The 25,653-nt window shown below is 39.7% G+C and overlaps 1 protein-coding gene across 4 annotated transcripts in view; it reads right to left on the reverse strand.

Moving 5' to 3' along the window:
* The window catches only part of ARHGEF1 (Rho guanine nucleotide exchange factor 1), a 241,256-nt gene that overhangs the window by 96,798 nt on the left and 118,805 nt on the right, over positions 1-25,653 (reverse strand). For 3 of the 4 annotated variants that reach the window (XM_053691062.1, XM_053691059.1, XM_053691061.1), the window contains exons 8-9: positions 11,051-11,191; positions 6,584-6,613 (exon numbers count right to left, since the gene is read on the reverse strand). In XM_053691062.1, coding sequence (XP_053547037.1) covers positions 6,584-6,613; positions 11,051-11,191 — 171 coding nt within the window. Of the gene's footprint in view, positions 1-6,583; positions 6,614-7,393; positions 7,511-11,050; positions 11,192-25,653 lie in introns of those variants that run through there. The other variant, XM_053691063.1, reaches the window with a different exon arrangement.

Raw genomic sequence — 25,653 nt, forward strand, 5'->3', positions numbered from 1 at the left:
AATAAAAGCCTCTCACAAAGCTTACATGTAACAGTGTACAATAAAAGCCCCTCACAAAGCTTACATGTAACAGTGTACAATAAAAGCCTCTCACAAAGCTTACACGTAACAGTGTACAATAAAAGCCCCTCACAAAGCTTACATGTAACAGTGTACAATAAAAAAAACACAAAGCTTACATGTAACAGTGTACAATAAAAAAAACACAAAGCTTACATGTAACAGTGTACAATAAAAGTCCCTCACAAAGCTTACACGTAACAGTGTACAATAAAAGCCCCTCACAAAGCTTACATGTAACAGTGTACAATAAAAGCCCCTCACAAAGCTTACATGTAACAGTGTACAATAAAAGCCTCTCACAAAGCTTACATGTAACAGTGTACAATAAAAGCCTCTCACAAAGCTTACACGTAACAGTGTACAATAAAAGCCTCTCACAAAGCTTACATGTAACAGTGTACAATAAAAAAAACACAAAGCTTACATGTAACAGTGTACAATAAAAAAAACACAAAGCTTACATGTAACAGTGTACAATAAAAGTCCCTCACAAAGCTTACACGTAACAGTGTACAATAAAAAACCCTCACAAAGCTTACATGTAACAGTGTACAATAAATGCCTCTCACAAAGCTTACATGTAACAGTGTACAATAAAAGCCTCTCACAAAGCTTACATGTAACAGTGTACAATAAAAGTCCCTCACAAACTCACATGTAACAGTGTACAATAAAAGCCCCTCACAAAGCTTACATGTAACAGTGTACAATAAAAGCCCCTCACAAAGCTTACATGTAACAGTGTACAATAAAAGCCTCTCACAAAGCTTACATGTAACGGTGTACAATAAAAGCCTCTCACAAAGCTTACATGTAACAGTGTACAATAAAAGCCCCTCACAAAGCTTACATGTAACAGTGTACAATACAAGCCCCTCACAAAGCTTACACGTAACAGTGTACAATAAAAGCCCCTCAAAAAGCTTACATGTAACAGTGTACAATAAAAGCCCCTCACAAAGCTTACATGTAACAGTGTACAATAAAAGCCCCTCACAAAGCTTACATGTAACAGTGTACAATAAAAAAACCTCACAAAGCTTACATGTAACAGTGTACAATACAAGCCCCTCACAAAACTTACATGTAACAGTGTACAATAAAAGCCCCTCACAAAGCTTACATGTAACAGTGTACAATAAAAGCCCCTCACAAAGCTTACATGTAACAGTGTACAATAAAAGCCCCTCACAAAGCTTACATGTAACAGTGTACAATAAAAAAACCTCACAAAGCTTACATGTAACAGTGTACAATACAAGCCCCTCACAAAACTTACATGTAACAGTGTACAATAAAAGCCCCTCACAAAGCTTACATGTAACAGTGTACAATACAAGCCCCTCACAAAGCTTACATGTAACAGTGTACAATACAAGCCCCTCACAAAGCTTACATGTAACAGTGTACAATAAAAAAACCTCACAAAGCTTACATGTAACAGTGTACAATACAAGACCCTCACAAAGCTTACATGTAACAGTGTACAATACAAGCCCCTTACAAAACTTACATGTAACGGTGTACAATACAAGCCCCTCACAAAGCTTACATGTAACAGTGTACAATAAAAGCCTCTCACAAAGCTTACATGTAACAGTGTACAATAAAAGCCCCTCACAAAGCTTACATGTAACAGTGTACAATAAAAGCCTCTCACAAAGCTTACACGTAACAGTGTACAATAAAAGCCCCTCACAAAGCTTACATGTAACAGTGTACAATAAAAAAAAACACAAAGCTTACATGTAACAGTGTACAATAAAAAAAACACAAAGCTTACATGTAACAGTGTACAATAAAAGTCCCTCACAAAGCTTACACGTAACAGTGTACAATAAAAGCCCCTCACAAAGCTTACATGTAACAGTGTACAATAAAAGCCCCTCACAAAGCTTACATGTAACAGTGTACAATAAAAGCCTCTCACAAAGCTTACATGTAACAGTGTACAATAAAAGCCTCTCACAAAGCTTACACGTAACAGTGTACAATAAAAGCCTCTCACAAAGCTTACATGTAACAGTGTACAATAAAAAAAACACAAAGCTTACATGTAACAGTGTACAATAAAAAAAACACAAAGCTTACATGTAACAGTGTACAATAAAAGTCCCTCACAAAGCTTACACGTAACAGTGTACAATAAAAAACCCTCACAAAGCTTACATGTAACAGTGTACAATAAATGCCTCTCACAAAGCTTACATGTAACAGTGTACAATAAAAGCCTCTCACAAAGCTTACATGTAACAGTGTACAATAAAAGTCCCTCACAAACTCACATGTAACAGTGTACAATAAAAGCCCCTCACAAAGCTTACATGTAACAGTGTACAATAAAAGCCCCTCACAAAGCTTACATGTAACAGTGTACAATAAAAGCCTCTCACAAAGCTTACATGTAACGGTGTACAATAAAAGCCTCTCACAAAGCTTACATGTAACAGTGTACAATAAAAGCCCCTCACAAAGCTTACATGTAACAGTGTACAATACAAGCCCCTCACAAAGCTTACACGTAACAGTGTACAATAAAAGCCCCTCACAAAGCTTACATGTAACAGTGTACAATAAAAGCCCCTCACAAAGCTTACATGTAACAGTGTACAATAAAAGCCCCTCACAAAGCTTACATGTAACAGTGTACAATAAAAAAACCTCACAAAGCTTACATGTAACAGTGTACAATACAAGCCCCTCACAAAACTTACATGTAACAGTGTACAATAAAAGCCCCTCACAAAGCTTACATGTAACAGTGTACAATACAAGCCCCTCACAAAGCTTACATGTAACAGTGTACAATACAAGCCCCTCACAAAGCTTACATGTAACAGTGTACAATAAAAAAACCTCACAAAGCTTACATGTAACAGTGTACAATACAAGCCCCTCACAAAGCTTACATGTAACAGTGTACAATACAAGCCCCTTACAAAACTTACATGTAACGGTGTACAATACAAGCCCCTCACAAAGCTTACATGTAACAGTGTACAATAAAAGCCTCTCACAAAGCTTACATGTAACAGTGTACAATAAAAGCCTCTCACAAAGCTTACATGTAACAGTGTACAATAAAAGCCTCTCACAAAGCTTACACGTAACAGTGTACAATAAAAGCCCCTCACAAAGCTTACATGTAACAGTGTACAATAAAAAAAACACAAAGCTTACATGTAACAGTGTACAATAAAAGTCCCTCACAAAGCTTACACGTAACAGTGTACAATAAAAGCCCCTCACAAAGCTTACATGTAACAGTGTACAATAAAAGCCCCTCACAAAGCTTACATGTAACAGTGTACAATAAAAGCCTCTCACAAAGCTTACATGTAACAGTGTACAATAAAAGCCTCTCACAAAGCTTACACGTAACAGTGTACAATAAAAGCCTCTCACAAAGCTTACATGTAAGTGTACAATAAAAAAAACACAAAGCTTACATGTAACAGTGTACAATAAAAAAAACACAAAGCTTACATGTAACAGTGTACAATAAAAGCCCCTCACAAAGCTTACATGTAACAGTGTACAATAAAAGCCTCTCACAAAGCTTACATGTAACAGTGTACAATAAAAGCCCCTCACAAAGCTTACATGTAACAGTGTACAATAAAAGCCTCTCACAAAGCTTACACGTAACAGTGTACAATAAAAGCCCCTCACAAAGCTTACATGTAACAGTGTACAATAAAAAAAACACAAAGCTTACATGTAACAGTGTACAATAAAAAAAACACAAAGCTTACATGTAACAGTGTACAATAAAAGTCCCTCACAAAGCTTACACGTAACAGTGTACAATAAAAGCCCCTCACAAAGCTTACATGTAACAGTGTACAATAAAAGCCCCTCACAAAGCTTACATGTAACAGTGTACAATAAAAGCCTCTCACAAAGCTTACATGTAACAGTGTACAATAAAAGCCTCTCACAAAGCTTACACGTAACAGTGTACAATAAAAGCCTCTCACAAAGCTTACATGTAAGTGTACAATAAAAAAAACACAAAGCTTACATGTAACAGTGTACAATAAAAAAAAACACAAAGCTTACATGTAACAGTGTACAATAAAAAAACACAAAGCTTACATGTAACAGTGTACAATAAAAAACCCTCACAAAGCTTACATGTAACAGTGTACAATAAATGCCTCTCACAAAGCTTACATGTAACAGTGTACAATAAAAGCCTCTCACAAAGCTTACATGTAACAGTGTACAATAAAAGTCCCTCACAAACTCACATGTAACAGTGTACAATAAAAGCCCCTCACAAAGCTTACATGTAACAGTGTACAATAAAAGCCCCTCACAAAGCTTACATGTAACAGTGTACAATAAAAGCCTCTCACAAAGCTTACATGTAACGGTGTACAATAAAAGCCTCTCACAAAGCTTACATGTAACAGTGTACAATAAAAGCCCCTCACAAAGCTTACATGTAACAGTGTACAATAAATGCCCCTCACAAAGCTTACACGTAACAGTGTACAATAAAAGCCCCTCACAAAGCTTACATGTAACAGTGTACAATAAAAGCCTCTCACAAAGCTTACATGTAACAGAGTACAATAAAAGCCCCTCACAAAGCTTACATGTAACAGTGTACAATAAAAGCCTCTCACAAAGCTTACATGTAACAGTGTACAATACAAGCCCCTCACAAAGCTTACATGTAACAGTGTACAATACAAGCCCCTCACAAAGCTTACATGTAACAGTGTACAACAAAAGCCTCTCACAAAGCTTACATGTAACAGTGTACAATAAAAGCCTCTCACAAAGCTTACATGTAACAGTGTACAATAAAAGCCTCTCACAAAGCTTACACGTAACAGAGTACAATAAAAGCCCCTCACAAAGCTTACATGTAACAGTGTACAATAAAAGCCTCTCACAAAGCTTACACGTAACAGTGTACAATAAAAGCCTCTCACAAAGCTTACATGTAACAGTGTACAATACAAGCCCCTCACAAAGCTTACATGTAACAGTGTACAATACAAGCCCCTCACAAAGCTTACATGTAACAGTGTACAATACAAGCCCCTCACAAAGCTTACATGTAACAGTGTACAATAAAAGCCTCTCACAAAGCTTACACGTAACAGTGTACAATAAAAGCCTCTCACAAAGCTTACATGTAACGGTGTACAATAAAAGCCTCTCACAAAGCTTACACGTAACAGTGTACAATAAAAGCCCCTCACAAACTCACATGTAACAGTGTACAATAAAAAAAACTCACAAAGCTTACATGTAACAGTGTACAATAAAAAAAAACTCACAAAGCTTACATGTAACAGTGTACAATACAAGCCCCTCACAAAGCTTACATGTAACAGTGTACAATACAAGCCCCTCACAAAGCTTACATGTAACGGTGTACAATAAAAGCCTCTCACAAAACTTACATGTAACAGTGTACAATAAAAGCCCCTCACAAAGCTTACATGTAACAGTGTACAATAAAAGCCTCTCACAAAACTTACATGTAACAGTGTACAATACAAGCCTCTCACAAACTCACATGTAACAGTGTACAATAAAAGCCCCTCACAAACTCACATGTAACAGTGTACAATAAAAGCCTCTCACAAAGCTTACATGTAACAGTGTACAATAAAAGCCTCTCACAAAGCTTACATGTAACGGTGTACAATAAAAGCCTCTCACAAAGCTTACATGTAACAGTGTACAATACAAGCCTCTCACAAAACTTACATGTAACAGTGTACAATAAAAGCCTCTCACAAAGCTTACATGTAACAGTGTACAATACAAGCCTCTCACAAAACTTACATGTAACAGTGTACAATACAAGCCCCTCACAAAGCTTACATGTAACAGTGTACAATAAATGCCCCTCACAAAGCTTACATGTAAGTGTACAATAAAAGCCTCTCACAAAGCTTACATGTAACAGTGTACAATAAATGCCCCTCACAAAGCTTACATTTAACAGTGTACAATAAAAGCCTCTCACAAAGCTTACATGTAACAGTGTACAATAAAAGCCCCTCACAAAGCTTACATGTAACAGTGTACAATAAAAGCCTCTCACAAAGCTTACATGTAACAGTGTACAATACAAGCCTCTCACAAAACTTACATGTAACAGTGTACAATACAAGCCTCTCACAAAGCTTACATGTAACAGTGTACAATAAAAGCCTCTCACAAAGCTTACATGTAACAGTGTACAATAAAAGCCCCTCACAAAGCTTACATGTAACAGTGTACAATAAAAGCCTCTCACAAAGCTTACATGTAACAGAGTACAATAAAAGCCTCTCACAAAGCTTACATGTAACAGAGTACAATAAAAGCCTCTCACAAAGCTTACATGTAACAGTGTACAATAAAAGCCCCTCACAAACTCACATGTAACAGTGTACAATAAAAGCCCCTCACAAAACTTACATGTAACAGTGTACAATAAATGCCCCTCACAAAGCTTACATGTAACAGAGTACAATACATACAGGAAGTGTGAGAAGGAGAGTCTTACCTTTTCTCCTCGTCTGTAGAGATAGTTGGGCTACAAAGGAAAAGAACAGAGTTAAATGCTAAGGATTGTTACTCTGCCTAAATGATAATCAGTGCTAGTTGTAGTTATAAGATTATGACAAGTTAAAAGGGAGAGGAAGGTAAAACTACTAAAATACTACTCTCTAGGTTAGGTTAGTAAAGTTCTAGGAAAGAGTTGGTTGAATTGAATTGGACATGGAATTTCGCTATTTCTACTATGTTCTAAGTGTGGCGAAAAATGTTTTTGCATAAGACTTCACTTCACTTTGAAACTAACACTTAAAAGTTCCTCTGCAGGATGGGCAATATAAGCTACATAAAGTCCTCCTATGGGTTTGAGTTTTATGTTGTATAACCAAAGAGATGCTTTATGTTATGTGTTGTTGGTGATGGTGTAAGAAATAGAGCAATGGGTCCTAAGTTAGAATGCAAAATAAGATTAGTATATTTTTTATAAGGTAAAAAAATAAGAATGTTTAAATGCATAATCAAACTCATGCATCTCTGTCTTCTGGATCTGTAAAGCTCATCCACCATGCTTGCAAACAAGAGCATTAATCCCTTAAAGGGGTCAGAACATGGTTAAAGTTAGAGGCAACCATATAGATAATATTAACTTAAAATCTTCTTTGCTAATTCAGGACCCACTATCTAATCATTTCAAATTCATAAGGATCTTTGTTGTCCTCCTATAAGAGAGAGTTTACACTCTAATATGTTTTAGTCTATTGCATTTCTCAGTCAGGATTCTTTATTAATTCTAAACTCCCAGCAGCCCCACAGCACTCACCCACAGAACATCATATTTCCAGTGTGTGAGTAAAGAACAGGGAATCCTGCTGACCATGGTACAAGAGACGCAACAAAGATCTTGAAGTCTCGGGCAGTGAATGAGGAAAAGGGTGTCAGAGAGCAGTTATATACATCGCCACGAAGCAGGGTGATGCAACTCAATGAAAGACTGAGTGGGGAGCGTGAGGGGGGTCAGGACAGATGTTCTGAATTATACACAAATAGAAGGGTTCCCAAGACCACTTCCTGTGGGTTAACCCCTTTAGTGCATTCATAGTTAGGCTGGAGGTAAATTCTCTATGCAGACAAAATGCAATTTCCCAGAGGAAGAAGGGTTAACAAAAGGTTCTGAAATTCCCAGGCCAAGTTAAAAATAACTAAACATCTGGAAAATGTTTAGGTTATAGGAAACAAGGACCAGAGAATATAGAGTAGACAGTTGCAAAGCACAAACTAAATTTCTGCCCAATCTATAAAATATGGTGTTGCAACCAGCAGAATGCACAATTCCAAGACCTGCAGAGAGCATGGGCCTTCTAGGTAAATGGTGACAAGCTCAGAGTTGCATGTCACAGCTGTACACATACAAAATGTGCCACAGACATTAGAGGGTATAGGGATGCAGACCCCAGCTAAACTGCTGCATCATAGAGACCATCAGGTTAGAGAACTTCATTTTGTCTAAAGGAGAAAAAGATTGTTACAAAGGTACACACATTAGAGAATCCCAAAGCAGAGCACATGGGTCAGGAAATAAGATAACAATGAGCCAACTGGTTAAATAGATTATGGCAGAGAGGACAGGCCAAAGAACTGCACCTTACAGGGCACACACACTAGAGAAGTAAATGCAGCATATATTTTACTACAATGCGCATCAACACAGGTAATGTCATGCTCACTTAAAAACAGGACAGGCCAAAGAACTGCACCTTACAGGGCACACACACTAGAGAAGTAAATGCAGCATATATTTTACTACAATGCGCATCAACACAGGTAATGTCATGCTCACTTAAAAACAGGACAGGCCAAAGAACTGCACCTTACAGGGCACACACACTAGAGAAGTAAATGTAGCATATATTTTACTACAATGCGCATCAACACAGGTAAAGTCATGCTCACTTAAAAACAAGAGCAAGCTAGAATTCCCACATACGGATACATATTGTACACAATAGAGAACTCAGTGCTATGTGATAAAATCGTGTAAAGAATTTATATTTGCAAGCAACTCATACAAATGCATGTTCTTTGTGTGGAGGCCAAATGAAAGAACAACATTTGTAATTTAGTCAGTTTTATTAGCAGAAACCTCTCTCTGCCAACCTCCATGAAACGAGGCAAAGAGCTACTGAGAGGGTAGGGAAAGTGAGACGGATATTTAATGCTTTGTTTGGGGTGTCTTTACGTCCTCCAGGTGGCCAGGTGCAGTATTTCCCATGGGTTATGAATTAATTTGTGGGCTCACTGACATTAGAAAGAAAAGTGAAATTGATCCCTTTTACTCTACATTTATTTATGAATGTCGTCTTAGGGGAGCTGAGATGACGAATAGGTGGCATAAACACATGAAGATACTTTTTCTGTGTTTATCGCTGTCTTTAGTCTGTTTCCCTTTTGTTACAGCCTATCCCATAGAAGACTTTGGGAGAAGAAGTTAGAGTGGTTTCGGTATCCGGTGTCCTGAAGTTAGCGTTCATTGGACTTTTGCTTGCGCACTATCTTTTCACTTTCAATATGTAATACATGCGATAACCCAGCCACAATAAATTTTAACTTTGAGCCCAGTTAGCTCATGAACAGAAAAGTTATTTAGTGTGCCACTTGTAATCTGGCCCAATGTTGGGAGGTTAATAATAAATGAAGTGGCTAATCACAGAATTAACCTCCAGTGCATCAATCACTAGAACAGTGGTTTTCAAAGTGTGAGGCGGCTCTCCCCAGGGGGGCGCTAGAGCATATAAGGGGAGGCGCAGGAGCAATGACACTTTGTTCTATGTTTAGCCAAACCAGCTGCTCCTTGCAGTTTGCATAGGATAGTGCAAAGACATTTCCCATGTTATGGTGGAATAAAGCACAGAGCAGGATGTAGGTGGAAGAAAGGCATGGAGGTCCCAATCGCTCAGGGACCGTGTTGCGTTTGTTGTCTTGTTCACTAAGTGCGTTTAACACAGGAGTAACAAACTACAAATTGAAACATGAGTGAAGCACTATTTTGGTTGAGCGGAATCAGCCCTTGAGAGCTCTGTGTGAATCCTGGATCAGATGTAAATTCCCCAAATTAAAACTAAAAATAAATATTACAATTTCTTTAAAGAGAAAAAAAGAAAGTAACATCTAATTTGGGGGCGTTGTCTTGTACATTTCGTCAGAGGGATGGCCCACCACCTAAGACTTTGAAAACTCCTGCACTAGAGCATAAATAAATACACAGGTAAAAAAAAAAAAAAAAAAGGTATATCACACATTGAAGGAAACATCCGATTCCCTATATAACATCAGGTGCTAGAATAAAACACCAGGGGGTAAATTTCAGTTTCCATTCCCTTGCTACTGATCCATACCTTCCTGGGTTTTTTTATGGAGGCTTATACCTTCTTGCTGTTTTAGATGTTGATGTTAACTTAAAGGGACATGAAACCCACATTTTTTCTTTCATGATTTAGAAAGAGAATGCATTTTTAAACATCTTTCTAATTTACTTCTATTATCTAATTTGTTTTATTCTCTTGATATTCTTTGCTGAAAAGCATATCTAGATATGCTCAGTAGCTGCTGATTGGTTGCTGCACATAGAAGCCTCATGTGATTGGCTCACCCATGTGCATTGCTTTTTCTTCAAATAAGGATATCTACAAAATGAAGCAAAATAAATAATAGAAGTAAATTGTAATGTTGTTTAAATTTGTATGTTCTATGTGAATCATGAAAGAAAGATTTTGGGTTTAGTGGCCCTTTAACCAATCAGTAATAAAGGGGAAAGTCCACCTTTTCTGATTGGTTGGTATTATGCAGGAGGTGGAGTTAGTATGTTACAACAACAGGGTTAATGACGGTGTCCATGAGCTATTCATTCTATATCTGTAATAATACTGTAGACCAGCTAATATGTTCTCATATGATAAAGTATTTTTTTCCTACCCAACAAGTTTCTTTACCATCTTCACTATAAAACTGTCCTGTCTTAACGTTCAGAAAACAAGTATGTAAACATGTTATGTAACAGACTTGTTTTTTTATGTGGGACTGTATTTGTACTGAACGTGGCTAGATCAGTGGAAGGGGGTAAGTGGCAGCAAGTGATAGATTTGTGTACATTGTGTATCACAGCATTTCATATCTATAAACTTGTTTTTATTTGGCAAATTATATAGTTGTAAGCGAAGAGCCAGCACATATTTATAATTATGTGTTTCTGTCAATGTCTGTATATGTAGATAATGTTTATAAGGGGCAGTTGTGTTGGAGTTTGCATTGGAAAGTCCCATTGTTAGAGGGTAATACAGGGAAGTCAATATACATTAAATTAAATTAGTAATTAACCAGTATGTGATAGGGATACAGTGACTAATGACTAGTTTTTGTGTGGGGTCATTTTTTCAGGGCTTGACTTTTGCCCTTTTTTTTGGGGGGGGGGGGGGGTACTCACTGCATATCTTCCAGACGGGCAAGAAGCTGCTCTGCCAACTGCTTTTCTTTCGACTCCAGAATGTGACGGTCACTGGTCTGATAAGACTCCAACTCTGTGAGTTCCTGCTCCCCAGGAGTCATACCCAGAACTCGTTTGGACCTGTACAGAAATGTGGTCAAGGCAAACACAGATTACAAAAGGGAAATAATAAAAACATTTTCATATAGCCTATCCAAAAGGCTCCCAGAAACCAACAACATGCATTAATTACACTGACACAGCATTATAACTGCAAATACATTTTCATGTTAGTAACGTGTCTGCATTTCTGTATTTTTTACGTTTGTGAGGAGTAATGAATAATGTTATAATTTCAGTTATTTTAAGAGCAATTTATTTAAAATGGATAGATTATTATTACGAATAGTGTTATTATGATTAGCACGCCACTAGAGCAACTGAATTTAAAGAGACCTATAAATTAATATGACAGATTTTTTTTTTTATCTATTAGGTGTTTGTTTTTGTAAACAGAAGTTTCTCTCCTGAAAAAGACCACTTTATATTTCATGCATGCGAGCAGCGTCACTGACCACCAATAGAGAGGTGAGCAATCAGTAAAGGAAATAGTTGTGCTAAACAATACTATCAATATCACAGCTTTCACTTAATACTTTATATTAATTTAAAAGTGGGTAATCTAATAAATCAGGTCTATTTAGCAAAATAAAAACAAAATATATTTACTTTTACATACAAATTTAAAAATGTAAAAAATCTTTATACATTTCTTTTTTATTAGAAGCTTGTTTGCAGTACCAAAAATGCTTTAAGTAAAATCTATCACTGTTTTTTTTTTTTTACTGTGCAGACTTCAATATGAGCATACATCTGTATGCGCCAAGCACCTGCATTTAGAGACTGCACCTTCTCCAAGGAAGAGCCAAGGTGATGCTTAACCCCTTGAGTGCTAATGACGGCTCTGAGCCGTCACAAATTGTCACAGTCAGGTGCTAATGACGGCTCAGAGCCGTCACTAGCACTCTCCCACTTTGAGGGAGATCTGGGGGCTCCCACCGGCTCCTACCCCGGCGATCGGGCCTGCATAGTGACAGGCATCGCCGGGGCTTCACGTTACGTGCGGTGACGTCACCGTGCAACTTTATATAACATTAACAATGTTAAATATAGGAACAGGGGGCATGCTGCTTAGAAGCCTGCATCTCAGGCATCTAAGCAGCTACAGACCCCCCAGATCCACCTTTGGAAAGGTAATCGCCTAAGCTTTCCAACAGTGTAAGTCTTGGGGATTTGAAATAAAAAATAAAAAAAAAGTAAAAAAAATATATATTTTTAAAAATAAAAATAAAAATAAAAACTTTAAAAAAAACCTTAGCACCCAGGTGGGAAAGTGCTTAGCACTCAAAGGGTTTTAAAGGGACACTGAACCAAATGTTTTTCTTTCGTGATTCAGATAGAGCATGCAATTTTAAGCAACTTTCTAATTTACTCCTATTATCAATGTTTATTTGTTCTCTTGGTATCTTTATTTGAAAAAGAAGGCATCTAAGCTATTTTTTGGTTCAGTTATGGACAGCACTTGTTTATTGGTAGGTGAATTTATCCACCAATCAGCAAGAACAACCCAGGTTGTTCACCAAATATGGGCCGGAATCTAAACTTACATTCTTGCTTTTCAAATAAAGATACCAAGGGAATGAGGAAAATTTGATAATAGGAGTAAATTAGAAAGTAGCTTAAAATTGCATGCTCTATCTGAATCGCAAAAGAAAAAATTTGGGTTCAGTGTCCCTTTAACCTGTCATCGCCAGCTCTGTCAGCTGACCCCTCTATGAGCTAGATTACGAGTGGCATGCTAACTGTTGCACACAAGCAATCTCGTGTTTATTGTGGCTCTTTGCGCATGTCGGAAGGAGCGCACTTATTAACTAGTTAACTGTTACTCTCAAATAAAAAGTGGGAAAAACACATCAAAAAACATTTAAAAGTACAGTTATAATCATAACAACACTATCTAATAAAAAAAAATTGCATAAAAAAAATTATAAGGCCTCAAAGATATGAACAGGTGTTAATAAAAAAAAAAAGTTATGAAAAGAGCTTGAACATAGAAATAGATACATATACATGTCTAAAAAACATAATTTATGCTTACCTGATAAATTTATTTCTCTTGTAGTGTATCCAGTCCACGGATCATCCATTACTTGTGGGATATTCTCCTTCCCAACAGGAAGTTGCAAGAGGATCACCCACAGCAGAGCTGCTATATAGCTCCTCCCCTAACTGCCATATCCAGTCATTCGACCGAAACAAACAGAGAAAGGAGAAACCATAGGGTGCAGTGGTGACTGTAGTTTAATTAAATTTTAGACCTGCCTTAAAATGACAGGGCGGGCCGTGGACTGGATACACTACAAGAGAAATAAATTTATCAGGTAAGCATAAATTATGTTTTCTCTTGTTAAGTGTATCCAGTCCACGGATCATCCATTACTTATGGGATACCAATACCAAAGCTAAAGTACACGGATGATGGGAGGGACAAGGCAGGGATTAAGCGGAAGGAACCACTGCCTGAAGAACCTTTCTCCCAAAAACAGCCTCCGAAGAAGCAAAAGTATCAAATTTGTAAAATTTTGAAAAAGTGTGAAGCGAAGACCAAGTCGCGGCCTTGCAAATCTGTTCAACAGAGGCCTCATTTTTAAAGGCCCAGGTGGAAGCCACAGCTCTAGTAGAATGAGCTGTAATTCTTTCAGGGGGCTGCTGTCCAGCAGTCTCATAGGCTAGGCGTATAATACTCCGAAGCCAAAAGGAAAGAGAGGTTGCCAAAGCTTTATGACCTCTCCTCTGTCCAGAACAAACGACAAACAGGGAAGATGTTTGACGAAAATCTTTAGTAGCTTGTAAGTAAAACTTCAAGGCACGGACTACGTCCAGATTATGTAAAAGACGTTCCTTCTTTGAAGAAGGATTAGGACACAATGATGGAACAACAATCTCTTGATTGATATTCTTGTTAGAAACCACCTTAGGTAAAAGCCCAGGTTTGGTACGCAGAACTACCTTATCTGCATGAAAAATCAGATAAGGAGAATCATAAGGCAGATAGCTCAGAGACTCTCCGAGCCGAGGAAATAGCCATCAAAAACAGAACTTTCCAAGATAAAAGCTTAATATCAATGGAATGAAGGGGTTCAAACGGAACTCCTTGAAGAACTTTAAGAACCAAGTTTAAGCTCCATGGGGGAGCAACAGGTTTAAACACAGGCTTAATTCTAACCAAAGCCTGACAAAATGCCTGGACGTCTGGAACTTCTGCCAGACGCTTGTGCAAAAGAATAGACAGAGCAGAAATCTGTCCCTTTAAGGAACTAGCTGATAATCCTTTGTCCAACCCTCTTGGAGAAAGGACAATATCCTAGGAATCCTAACCTTACTCCATGAGTAATTCTTGGATTCACACCAGTAAAGATATGTACACCATATCTTGTGATAGATTTTCCTGGTAACAGGCTTTCGTGCCTGTATTAAGGTATCAATGACTGACTCGGAGAAGCCACGCTTTGATAGAATCAAGCGTTCAATCTCCATGCAGTCAGTCTCAGAGAAATTAGATTTGGATGATTGAAAGGACCTTGTATTAGAAGGTCCTGTCTTAGAGGCAGAGTCCATGGTGGAAAGGATGACATGTCCACTAGGTCTGCATACCAGGTCCTGCGTGGCCACGCAGGCGCTATTAGAATCACCGATGCTCTCTCCTGTTTTATTTTGGCAATCAGTCGAGGGAGCAGAGGAAACGGTGGAAACACCTAAGCCAGGTTGAAGAACCAAGGCGCTGCTAGAGCATCTATCAGCGTCGCTTCTGGGTGCCTGGACCTGGATCCGTAACAAGGAAGCTTGGCGTTCTGGCGAGACGCCATAAGATCCAACTCTGGTTTGCCCCAACGATGAATCAACTGAGCAAACACCTCCGGATGGAGTTCCCACTCCCCCGGGTGAAAAGTCTGACGACTTAGAAAATCCGCCTCCCAGTTCTCCACGCCTGGGATATGGATTGCTGACATGTGGCAAGAGTGAGTCTCTGCCAGCGAATTATTTTTGAGACTTCTAACATCGCTAGGGAACTCCTGGTTCCCCCTTGATGGTTGATGTAAGCCACAGTCGTGATATTGTCCGACTGAAATCTGATGAACCTCAGTGTTGCTAACTGAGGCCAAGCCAGAAGAGCATTGAATATTGCTCTTAACTCCAGAATATTTATCGGAAGGAGTTTCTCCTCCTGAGTCCACGATCCCTGTGCCTTCAGGGAGTTCCAGACTGCACCCCAACCTAGAAGGCTGGCATCTGTTGTTACAATTGTCCAATCTGGCCTGCGAAAGGTCATACCCTCGGACAGGTGGACCCGAGACAACCACCAGAATTTATGTGTGGACTTTTAACGTTTACCCAATAAAAAGACACTGGTCTCTTGATCCAGATTTAGCAGAGGGGACAAATCTGTGTAATCCCCATTCCACTGACTTAGCATGTATAATTGCAGCGGTCTGAGATGTAGGCACGCAAATGGCACTATGTCCATTGCCGCTACCATTAAGCCGATCCCCTCCATACACTGAGCCACGAAGGGCGCGGAATGGAATGAAGAATACGGCAAGCATTTAGAAGCTTTGATAACCTGGACTCCGTCAGGTAAATTTTCATCTCTACAGAATCTATAAGAGTCCCTAAGAAGGAGACTCTTGTGAGTGGGGATAGAGAACTCTTTTCCTCGTTCACTTTCCAGCCGTGCGATCTCAGAAATGCCAGAACTATCTCTGTATGAGACTTGGCAATTTGAAAGCTTGACGCCTGTATCAGGATGTCGTCTAGATACGGAGCTACCGCTATGCCTCGCAGTCTTAGAACCGCCAGAAGTGAGCCCAGAACCTTCGTAAAGATTCTCGGGGCTGTAGCCAACCCGAAGGGAAGAGCTACAAATTGGTAATGCCTGTCTAGAAAGGCAAACCTTAGGAACCGATGATGATCTTTGTGAATCGGTATGTGAAGGTAGGCATCCTTTAAGTCCACTGTGGTCATGTACTGACCCTCTTGGATCATGGGTAGGATGGTCCGAATAGTTTCCATTTTGAAAGATGGAACTCTGAGGAATTTGTTTAAGATCTTTAGATCCAAAATTGGTCTGAAGGTTCCCTCTTTTTTGGGAACCACAAACAGATTTGAATAAAAACCCTGTCCTTGTTCCGTCCGCGGAACTGGATGGATCACTCCCATTACTAGGAGGTCTTGCACACAGCGTAGGAATGCCTCTTTCTTATCTGATTTGCAGATAACCTTGAAAGATGAAATCTCCCTTGTGGAGGGGAAGCTTTGAAGTCCAGAAGATATCCCTGAGATATGATCTCCAACGCCCAGGGATCCTGAACATCTCTTGCCCATGCCTGGGCGAAGAAAAAAAGTCTGCCCCCTACTAGATCCGTCGCCGGATAGGGGGCCGTTCCTTCATGCTGTCTTAGAGGCAGCAGCAGGCTTTCTGGCCTGCTTGCCTTTGTTCCAGGACTGGTTAGGTTTCCAGGCCTGCTTAGATTGAGCAAAAGTTCCCTCTTGTCTTGAAGCGGAGGAAGTTGATGCTGCACCTGCCTTGGAATTTCGAAAGGCACGGAAATTAGACTGTTTGGCCTTTAATTTGGCCCTGTCCTGAGGAAGGGTATGACCCTTACCTCCAGTAATGTCAGCAATAATTTCTTTCAAACCAGGCCCGAATAAGGTCTGCCCCTTGAAAGGAATGTTGAGTAATTTAGACTTTGAAGTCACATCAGCTGACCAGGATTTGAGCCATAGCGCCCTATGCGCCTGGATGGCGAATCCGGAATTCTTAGCCGTTAGTTTAGTCAAATGAACAATGGCATCAGAAACAAATGAGTTAGCTAGCTTAAGAGTTCTAAGCTTGTCAACAATTTCAGTCAATGGAGCTGTATGGATGGCCTCTTCCAGGGCCTCAAACCAGAATGCCGCCGCAGCAGTGACAGGCGCAATGCATGCAAGGGGCTGTAAAATAAAACCTTGTTGAATAAACATTTTCTTAAGGTAACCCTCTAATTTTTTATCCATTGGATCTGAAAAAGCACAACTGTCCTCAATCGGGATAGTGGTACGCTTTGCTAAAGTAGAAACTGCTCCCTCCACCTTAGGGACAGTCTGCCATAAGTCCCGTGTAGTGGCATCTATTGGAAACATTTTTCTAAATATAGGAGGTGGGGAAAAGGGCACACCGGGCCTATCCCACTCCTTACTAATAATTTCTGTAAGCCTTTTAGGTATTGGAAAAACATCAGTACTCACCGGCACTGCATAGTATTTATCCAGCCTACACAATTTCTCTGGCACTGCAATTGTGTCACAGTCATTCAGAGTAGCTAATATCTCCCCAAGCAATACACGGAGGTTCTCAAGCTTAAATTTAAAATTAGAAATCTCTGAATCAGGTCTCCCCGAATCAGAGACGTCACCCACAGACTGAAGCTCTCTGTCCTCAGGTTCTGCATATTGTGACGCAGTATCAGACATGGCTCTTACAGCATCTACGCGCTCTGTATCTCATCTAACCCCAGAGCTATCGCGCTTGCCTCTCAATTCAGGCAATCTGGATAATACCTCTGACAGGGTATTATTCATGATTGCAGCCATGTCCTGCAAAGTAATCGCTATGGGCGTCCCTGATGTACTTGGCGCCATATTAGCGTGCGTCCCTTGAGCGGGAGGCGAAGGGTCCGACACGTGGGGAGAGTTAGTCGGCATAACTTCCCCCTCGACAGACCCCTCTGGTGACATTTCTTTTATAAAGACTGATCTTTACTGTTTAAGGTGAAATCAATACATTTAGTACACATTCTCCTATGGGGCTCCACCATGGCTTTTAAACATAATGAACAAGTATCCTCTGTTTCAGACATGGTTGTACAGACTAGCAATGAGACTAGCAAGCTTGGAAAACACTTTAAAGCAAGTTAACAAGCAATATAAAAAACTTTACTGTGCCTTTAAGAGAAACAAATTTTGACAAAATTTGAAATAACAGTGAAAAAAGGCAGTTACATTAACAAAATTTTTACAGTGTATGTAACAAGTCAGCAGAGCATTGCACCCACTTGCAAATGGATGATTAACCCCTTAACAACAAAAACAGAATAATAAATGACAAAAAAGTTTTTTAAACACAGTCACAACAACTGCCACAGTCTACTGTGATTGTTACCCTCCTCAAACACGACTTTGAAGCCTTTTGAGCCCTTCAGAGATGTCCTGTATCATGCAGAGGGAAGCTGAATGTCTCTGTCAGTATTTTTATCTGCACAGAAAAGCACTAAAATAGGCCCTTCCCACTCATATTGCAACAGTGGAAAGCTTCAGGAAACTGTCTCTAGGCAGAAATCAAACCAGCCATGTGGAAAAAAACTAGGCCCCAATAAGTTTTGTCACCAAACATATATAAAAACGATTAACATGCCAGCAAACGTTTTATATTACATTTTTATAAGAGTATGCATCTCTATTGATAAGCCTGATACCAGTAGCTATCACTGCATTTAAGGCTTTACTTACATTAATCCGGTATAAGCAGCATTTTCTAGCAAATTCCATCCCTAGAAAAATATTAACTGCACATACCTTATTGCAGCAAAACCTGCACGCCATTCCCTCTCTGAAGTTACCTCACTCCTCAGAATATGTGAGAACAGCCATGGATCTTAGTTACTTCTGCTAAGATCATAGAAAATGCAGGCAGATTCTTCTTCTAAATACTGCCTGAGATAAACAGCACACTCCGGTACCATTTAAAAATAACAAACTTTTGATTGAAGAAATAAACTAAGTATAAAACACCACACTCCTCTTACGACCTCCATCTTGGTTGAGGCTTGCAAGAGAATGACTGGATATGGCAGTTAGGGGAGGAGCTATATAGCAGCTCTGCTGTGGGTGATCCTCTTGCAACTTCCTGTTGGGAAGGAGAATATCCCATAAGTAATGGATGATCCGTGGACTGGATACACTTAACAAGAGAAATATATATTTCCTCTTTGTGTCCTCTAACAGTCCTGCATTTTGGCATTGAGGACGAATACGCGGTTTCCTTCTACACAGGACTACGTGATGCACACGTCATCCCCATGCCTCCTATGTGCCGTAACCGGATACACAGATACAGACACGCTGAGGGTAAGAAAGAGTGCACCGCTCACTTCCTTGTTTGCTCTGAATATCTTCTAAGTGTTTAAACAAAAATAATAATATATATATATATATATATATATATATATATATATATATATATATATATATATATATATATATATATATATATATATATATATATATATATATATATATATATATATATATATATAGAGTGCTTGCTGATTGGTGGCTACATTTATAATAATTGATAATAGTAGTAAATTAGAAAGTTGCTTTAAATTGCATGCTCTATAATGAAAGAAAAAAAACAAAATTTATGCTTACCTGATAAATTTATTTCTCTTGTGGTGTATCCAGTCCACGGGTTCATCCATTACTTGTCGGATATTCTCCTTCCCAACAGGAAGCTGCAAGAGGACACCCACAGCAGAGCTGTCTATATAGCTCCTCCCCTAACTGCCACCCCCAGTCATTCGACCGAAGACAAGCAAGAAAAAAAGGAGAAACTATAGGGTGCAGTGGTGACTGTAGTTTAAATTTTTTTTAAAAAAAACACCTGCCTTAAAATGACAGGGCGGGCCGTGGACTGGATACACCACAAGAGAAATAAATTTATCAGGTAAGCATAAATTTTGTTTTCTTTTGTAAAGGTGTATCCAGTCCACGGGTTCATCCATTACTTGTGGGATACCAATACCAAAGCTTTAGGACTTGGATGAAGGGAGGGACAAGGCAGGAACTTAAACGGAAGGCACCACTGCCTGTAAGACCTTTCTCCCAAAAATAGCCTCTGAAGAAGCAAAAGTATCAAATTTATCAAGTCGCCGCCTTACAAATCTGTTCAACAGAGCCTCATGTTTAAAAGCCCATGTGGAAGCTACTGCTCTAGTAGAATGAGCTGTAATTCTTTCAGGAGGCTGCTGGCCAGCAGTCTCATAAACTAAGGCCTAGATTTGGAGTTCGGCGGTAGCCGTCAAAACCAGCGTTAGAGGCTCCTAACGCTGGTTTTGGCCGCCCGCTGGTATTTGGAGTCAGTGATTAAAGGGTCTAACGCTCACTTTTCAGCCGCGACTTTTCCATACCGCAGATCCCCCTACGCCATTTGCGTATCCTATCTTTTCAATGGGATCTTTCTAACGCCGGTATTTAGAGTCGTTTCTGAAGTGAGCGTTAGAGCTCTAACGACAAAATTCCAGCCGCCTGAAAATAGCAGGAGTTAAGAGCTTTCTGGCTAACGCCGGTTCATAAAGCTCTTAACTACTGTACCCTAAAGTACACTAACACCCATAAACTACCTATGTACCCCTAAACCGAGCTCCCCCCACATCGCCGCCACTCGATTAAAATTTTTAACCCCTAATCTGCCGACCGCCACCTACGTTATACTTATGTACCCCTAATCTGCTGCCCCTAACCCCGCCGACCCCTGTATTACATTTATTAACCCCTAACCTGCCCCCCACAACGTCGCCGCCAGCTACTTAAAATAATTAACCCCTAATCTTCCGACCGCAAAGCGCCGCCACCTACGTTATCCCTATGTACCCCTAATCTGCTACCCCTAACACCGCCGACCCCTATATTATATTTATTAACCCCTAATCTGCCCCCCTCAACGTCGCCGACACCTGCCTACACTTATTAACCCCTAATCTGCCGAGCGGACCTGAGCGCTACTATAATAAAGTTATTAACCCCTAACCCGCCTCACTAACCCTATCATAAATAGTATTAACCCCTAATCTGCCCTCCCTAACATCGCCGACACCTACCTTCAATTATTAACCCCTAATCTGACGACCGGAGCTCACCGCTATTCTAATAAATGGATTAACCCCTAAAGCTAAGTCTAACCCTAACACTAACACCCCCCTAACTTAAATATAATTTACATCTAACGAAATTAATTAACTCTTATTAAATAAATGATTCCTATTTAAAGCTAAATACTTACCTGTAAAATAAATCCTAATATAGCTACAATATAAATTATAATTATATTATAGCTATTTTAGGATTAATATTTATTTTACAGGCAACTTTGTAATTATTTTAACCAGGTACAATAGCTATTAAATAGTTAAGAACTATTTAATAGTTACCTAGTTAAAATAATAACAAATTTACCTGTAAAATAAATCCTAACCTAAGATATAATTAAACCTAACACTACCCTATCAATAAATTAATTAAATAAACTACCTACAATTAACCTAACACTACACTATCAATAAATTAATTAAACACAATTCCTACAAATAAATACAATTAAATAAACTAGCTAAAGTACAAAAAATAAAAAAGAACTAAGTTACAAAAAATAATAAAATATTTACAAACATAAGAAAAATATTACAACAATTTTAAACTAATTACACCTACTCTAAGCCCCCTAATAAAATAACAAAGCCCCCCAAAATAAAAAATTCCCTACCCTATTCTAAATTAAAAAAGTTACAAGCTCTTTTACCTTACCAGCCCTGAACAGGGCCCTTTGCGGGGCATGCCCCAAGGATTTCAGCTCTTTTGCCTGTAAAAAAAAACATACCATACCCCCCCCCCCCAACATTACAACCCACCACCCACATACCCCTAATCTAACCCAAACCCCCCTTAAATAAACCTAACACTAAGCCCCTGAAGATCTTCCTACCTTGTCTTCACCATACCAGGTTCACCGATCCGTCCTGGCTCCAACATCTTCATCCAACCCAAGCGGGGGTTGGCGATCCATCATCCGGTGCTGAAGAGGTCCAGAAGAGGCTCCAAAGTCTTCCTCCTATCCGGCAAGAAGAGGACATCCGGACCGGCAAACATCTTCTCCAAGCGGCATCTTCAATCTTCTTCCATCCGGTGCGGAGCGGGTCCATCTTGAAGCAGGCGACGCGGATCCATCCTCTTCTTCCGTTGTCTTCCGACGAATGACGGTTCCTTTAAGGGACGTCATCCAAGATGGCGTCCCTCGAATTCCGATTGGCTGATAGGATTCTATCAGCCAATCGGAATTAAGTTAGGAATTTTCTGATTGGCTGATGGAATCAGCCAATCAGAATCAAGTTCAATCCGATTGGCTGATCCAATCAGCCAATCAGATTGAGCTCGCATTCTATTGGCTGTTCCGATCAGCCAATAGAATGCGAGCTCAATCTGATTGGCTGATTGGATCAGCCAATCGGATTGAACTTGATTCTGATTGGCTGATTCCATCAGCCAATCAGAAAATTCCTACCTTAATTCCGATTGGCTGATAGAATCCTATCAGCCAATCGGAATTCGAGGGACGCCATCTTGGATGACGTCCCTTAAAGGAACCGTCATTCGTCGGGAGACAACGGAAGAAGAGGATGGATCCGCGTCGCCTGCTTCAAGATGGACCCGCTCCGCACCGGATGGAAGAAGATTGAAGATGCCGCTTGGAGAAGATGTTTGCCGGTCCGGATGTCCTCTTCTTGCCGGATAGGAGGAAGACTTTGGAGCCTCTTCTGGACCTCTTCAGCACCGGATGATGGATCGCCAACCCCCGCTTGGGTTGGATGAAGATGTTGGAGCCAGGACGGATCGGTGAACCTGGTATGGTGAAGACAAGGTAGGAAGATCTTCAGGGGCTTAGTGTTAGGTTTATTTAAGGGGGGTTTGGGTTAGATTAGGGGTATGTGGGTGGTGGGTTGTAATGTTGGGGGGGGGGTATGGTATGTTTTTTTTTACAGGCAAAAGAGCTGAAATCCTTGGGGCATGCCCCGCAAAGGGCCCTGTTCAGGGCTGGTAAGGTAAAAGAGCTTGTAACTTTTTTAATTTAGAATAGGGTAGGGAATTTTTTATTTTGGGGGGCTTTGTTATTTTATTAGGGGGCTTAGAGTAGGTGTAATTAGTTTAAAATTGTTGTAATATTTTTCTTATGTTTGTAAATATTTTATTATTTTTTGTAACTTAGTTCTTTTTTATTTTTTGTACTTTAGCTAGTTTATTTAATTGTATTTATTTGTAGCAATTGTGTTTAATTAATTTATTGATAGTGTAGTGTTAGGTTAATTGTAGGTAATTGTAGGTAGTTTATTTAATTAATTTATTGATAGGGTAGTGTTAGGTTTAATTATATCTTAGGTTAGGATTTATTTTACAGGTAAATTTTTTATTATTTTAACTAGGTAACTATTAAATAGTTCTTAACTATTTAATAGCTATTGTACCTGGTTAAAATAATTACAAAGTTGCCTGTAAAATAAATATTAATCCTAAAATAGCTATAATATAATTATAATTTATATTGTAGCTATATTAGGGTTTATTTTACAGGTAAGTATTTAGCTTTAAATAGGAATAATTTATTTAATAAGAGTTAATTTATTTCGTTAGATTAAAATTATATTTAATTTAGGGGGGGTGTTAGTGTTAGGGTTAGACTTAGCTTTAGGGGTTAATACATTTATTAGAATAGCGGTGAGCTCCGGTCGTCAGATTAGGGGTTAATAATTGAAGTTAGGTGTCTGCGATGTTAGGGAGGGCAGATTAGGGGTTAATACTATTTATGATAGGGTTAGTGAGGCGGATTAGGGGTTAATAACTTTATTACAGTAGCGCTCAGGTCCGCTCGGCAGATTAGGAGTTAATAAGTGTAGGCAGGTGTCGGCGACGTTGAGGGGGGCAGATTAGGGGTTAATAAATATAATATAGGGGTCGGCGATGTTAGGGCAGCAGATTAGGGGTACATAGGGATAACGTAGGTTGCGGCGGTTTACGGAGCGGCAGATTAGGGGTTAAAAAAATATGCAGGGGTCAGCGATAGCGGGGGCGGCAGATTAGGGGTTAATAAGTGTAAGGTTAGGGGTGTTTAGACTCGGGGTACATGTTATGGTGTTAGGTGCAGACGTAGGAAGTGTTTCCCCATAGGAAACAATGGGGCTGCGTTAGGAGCTGAACGCTGCTTTTTTGCAGGTGTTAGGTTTTTTTTCAGCTCAAACAGCCCCATTGTTTCCTATGGGAGAATCGTGCACGAGCACGTTTTTGAGGCCGGCCGCGTCCGTAAGCAACTCTGGTATCGAGAATGGATTTGCGGTAAAAATGCTCTACGCTCCTTTTTTGGAGCCTAACGCAGCATTTGTTTAAACTCTCGATACCAGAGTTAAATTTATGGTGCGGCCAGAAAAAAGCCTGCGGAGCGTTAACAGCCCTTTTACCGCCGAACTCCAAATCTAGGCCTAAGCGTATTATACTTCTTAGCCAAAAAGAAAGAGAAGTTGCCGAAGCCTTTTGGCCTCTCCTCTGTCCAGAGTAGACAACAAACAAAGCAGATGTTTGACGAAAATCCTTCGTAGCTTGTAAATAAAACTTTAAAGCACGAACCACATCAAGATTGTGTAATAGACGTTCCTTCTTTGAAGGAGGATTAGGACATAGTGAAGGAACAACAATCTCCTGATTGATATTCTTATTAGATACCACCTTAGGAAGAAACCCAGGTTTGGTACGTAACACTACCTTATCTGCATGGAAAATCAGATAAGGGGAATCGCATTGTAAAGCAGATAACTCCGAAACTCTTCGAGCCGAGGAGATAGCTACTAAAAACAGAACTTTCCAAGATAAAAGCTTAATATCTATGGAATGCAAAGGTTCAAGCGGAACCCCTTGAAGAACTTTAAGAACTAAATTTAAACTCCATGGCGGAGCAACAGGTGTAAACACAGGCTTGATTCTAACTAAAGCCTGACAAAACGCCTGAACGTCTGGAACCTCAGCCAGACGTTTGTGCAAAAGAATAGACAGAGCAGAAATCTGTCCCTTTAAGGAACTAGCTGACAAACCCTTCTTCAATCCTTCTTGGAGAAAAGATAATATCCTAGGAATCCTGACCTTACTCCATGAGTAACCCTTGGATTCACACCAATGAAGAAATTTACACCATATCTTATGATAGATTTTCCTGGTGACAGGCTTTCGAGCCTGAATTAAGGTATCAATGACCGATTCGGAAACACCACGCTTTGATAGAATCAAGCGTTCAATCTCCAAGCAGTCAGACGTAGAGAAATTAGATTTGGATGTTTGAAGGGACCTTGAAGTAGAAGGTCCTGCCTTAGCGGCAGAGTCCATGGTGGAAAGGATGACATGTCCACCAGATCTGCATACCAAGTCCTGCGTGGCCACGCAGGGGCTATCAACATCACCGAAGCTCTCTCCTGCTTGATCTTGGCAATCAGACGAGGGAGCAGAGGAAACGGTGGAAACCCATAAGCCAGGCTGAAGGACCAGGGCGCTGCTAGAGCATCTATCAGCGCTGCCTTGGGAACCCTGGACCTGGACCAGTAACAAGGAAGCTTGGCGTTCTGATGAGATGCCATGAGATCCAGTTCTGGTTTGCCCCAAAGTTGGATCAACTGGGCAAATACCTCCTGATGGAGCTC

Source organism: Bombina bombina, chromosome 8 (assembly GCF_027579735.1).
Source record: "Bombina bombina isolate aBomBom1 chromosome 8, aBomBom1.pri, whole genome shotgun sequence".
Lineage (NCBI taxonomy): Eukaryota > Metazoa > Chordata > Amphibia > Anura > Bombinatoridae > Bombina > Bombina bombina.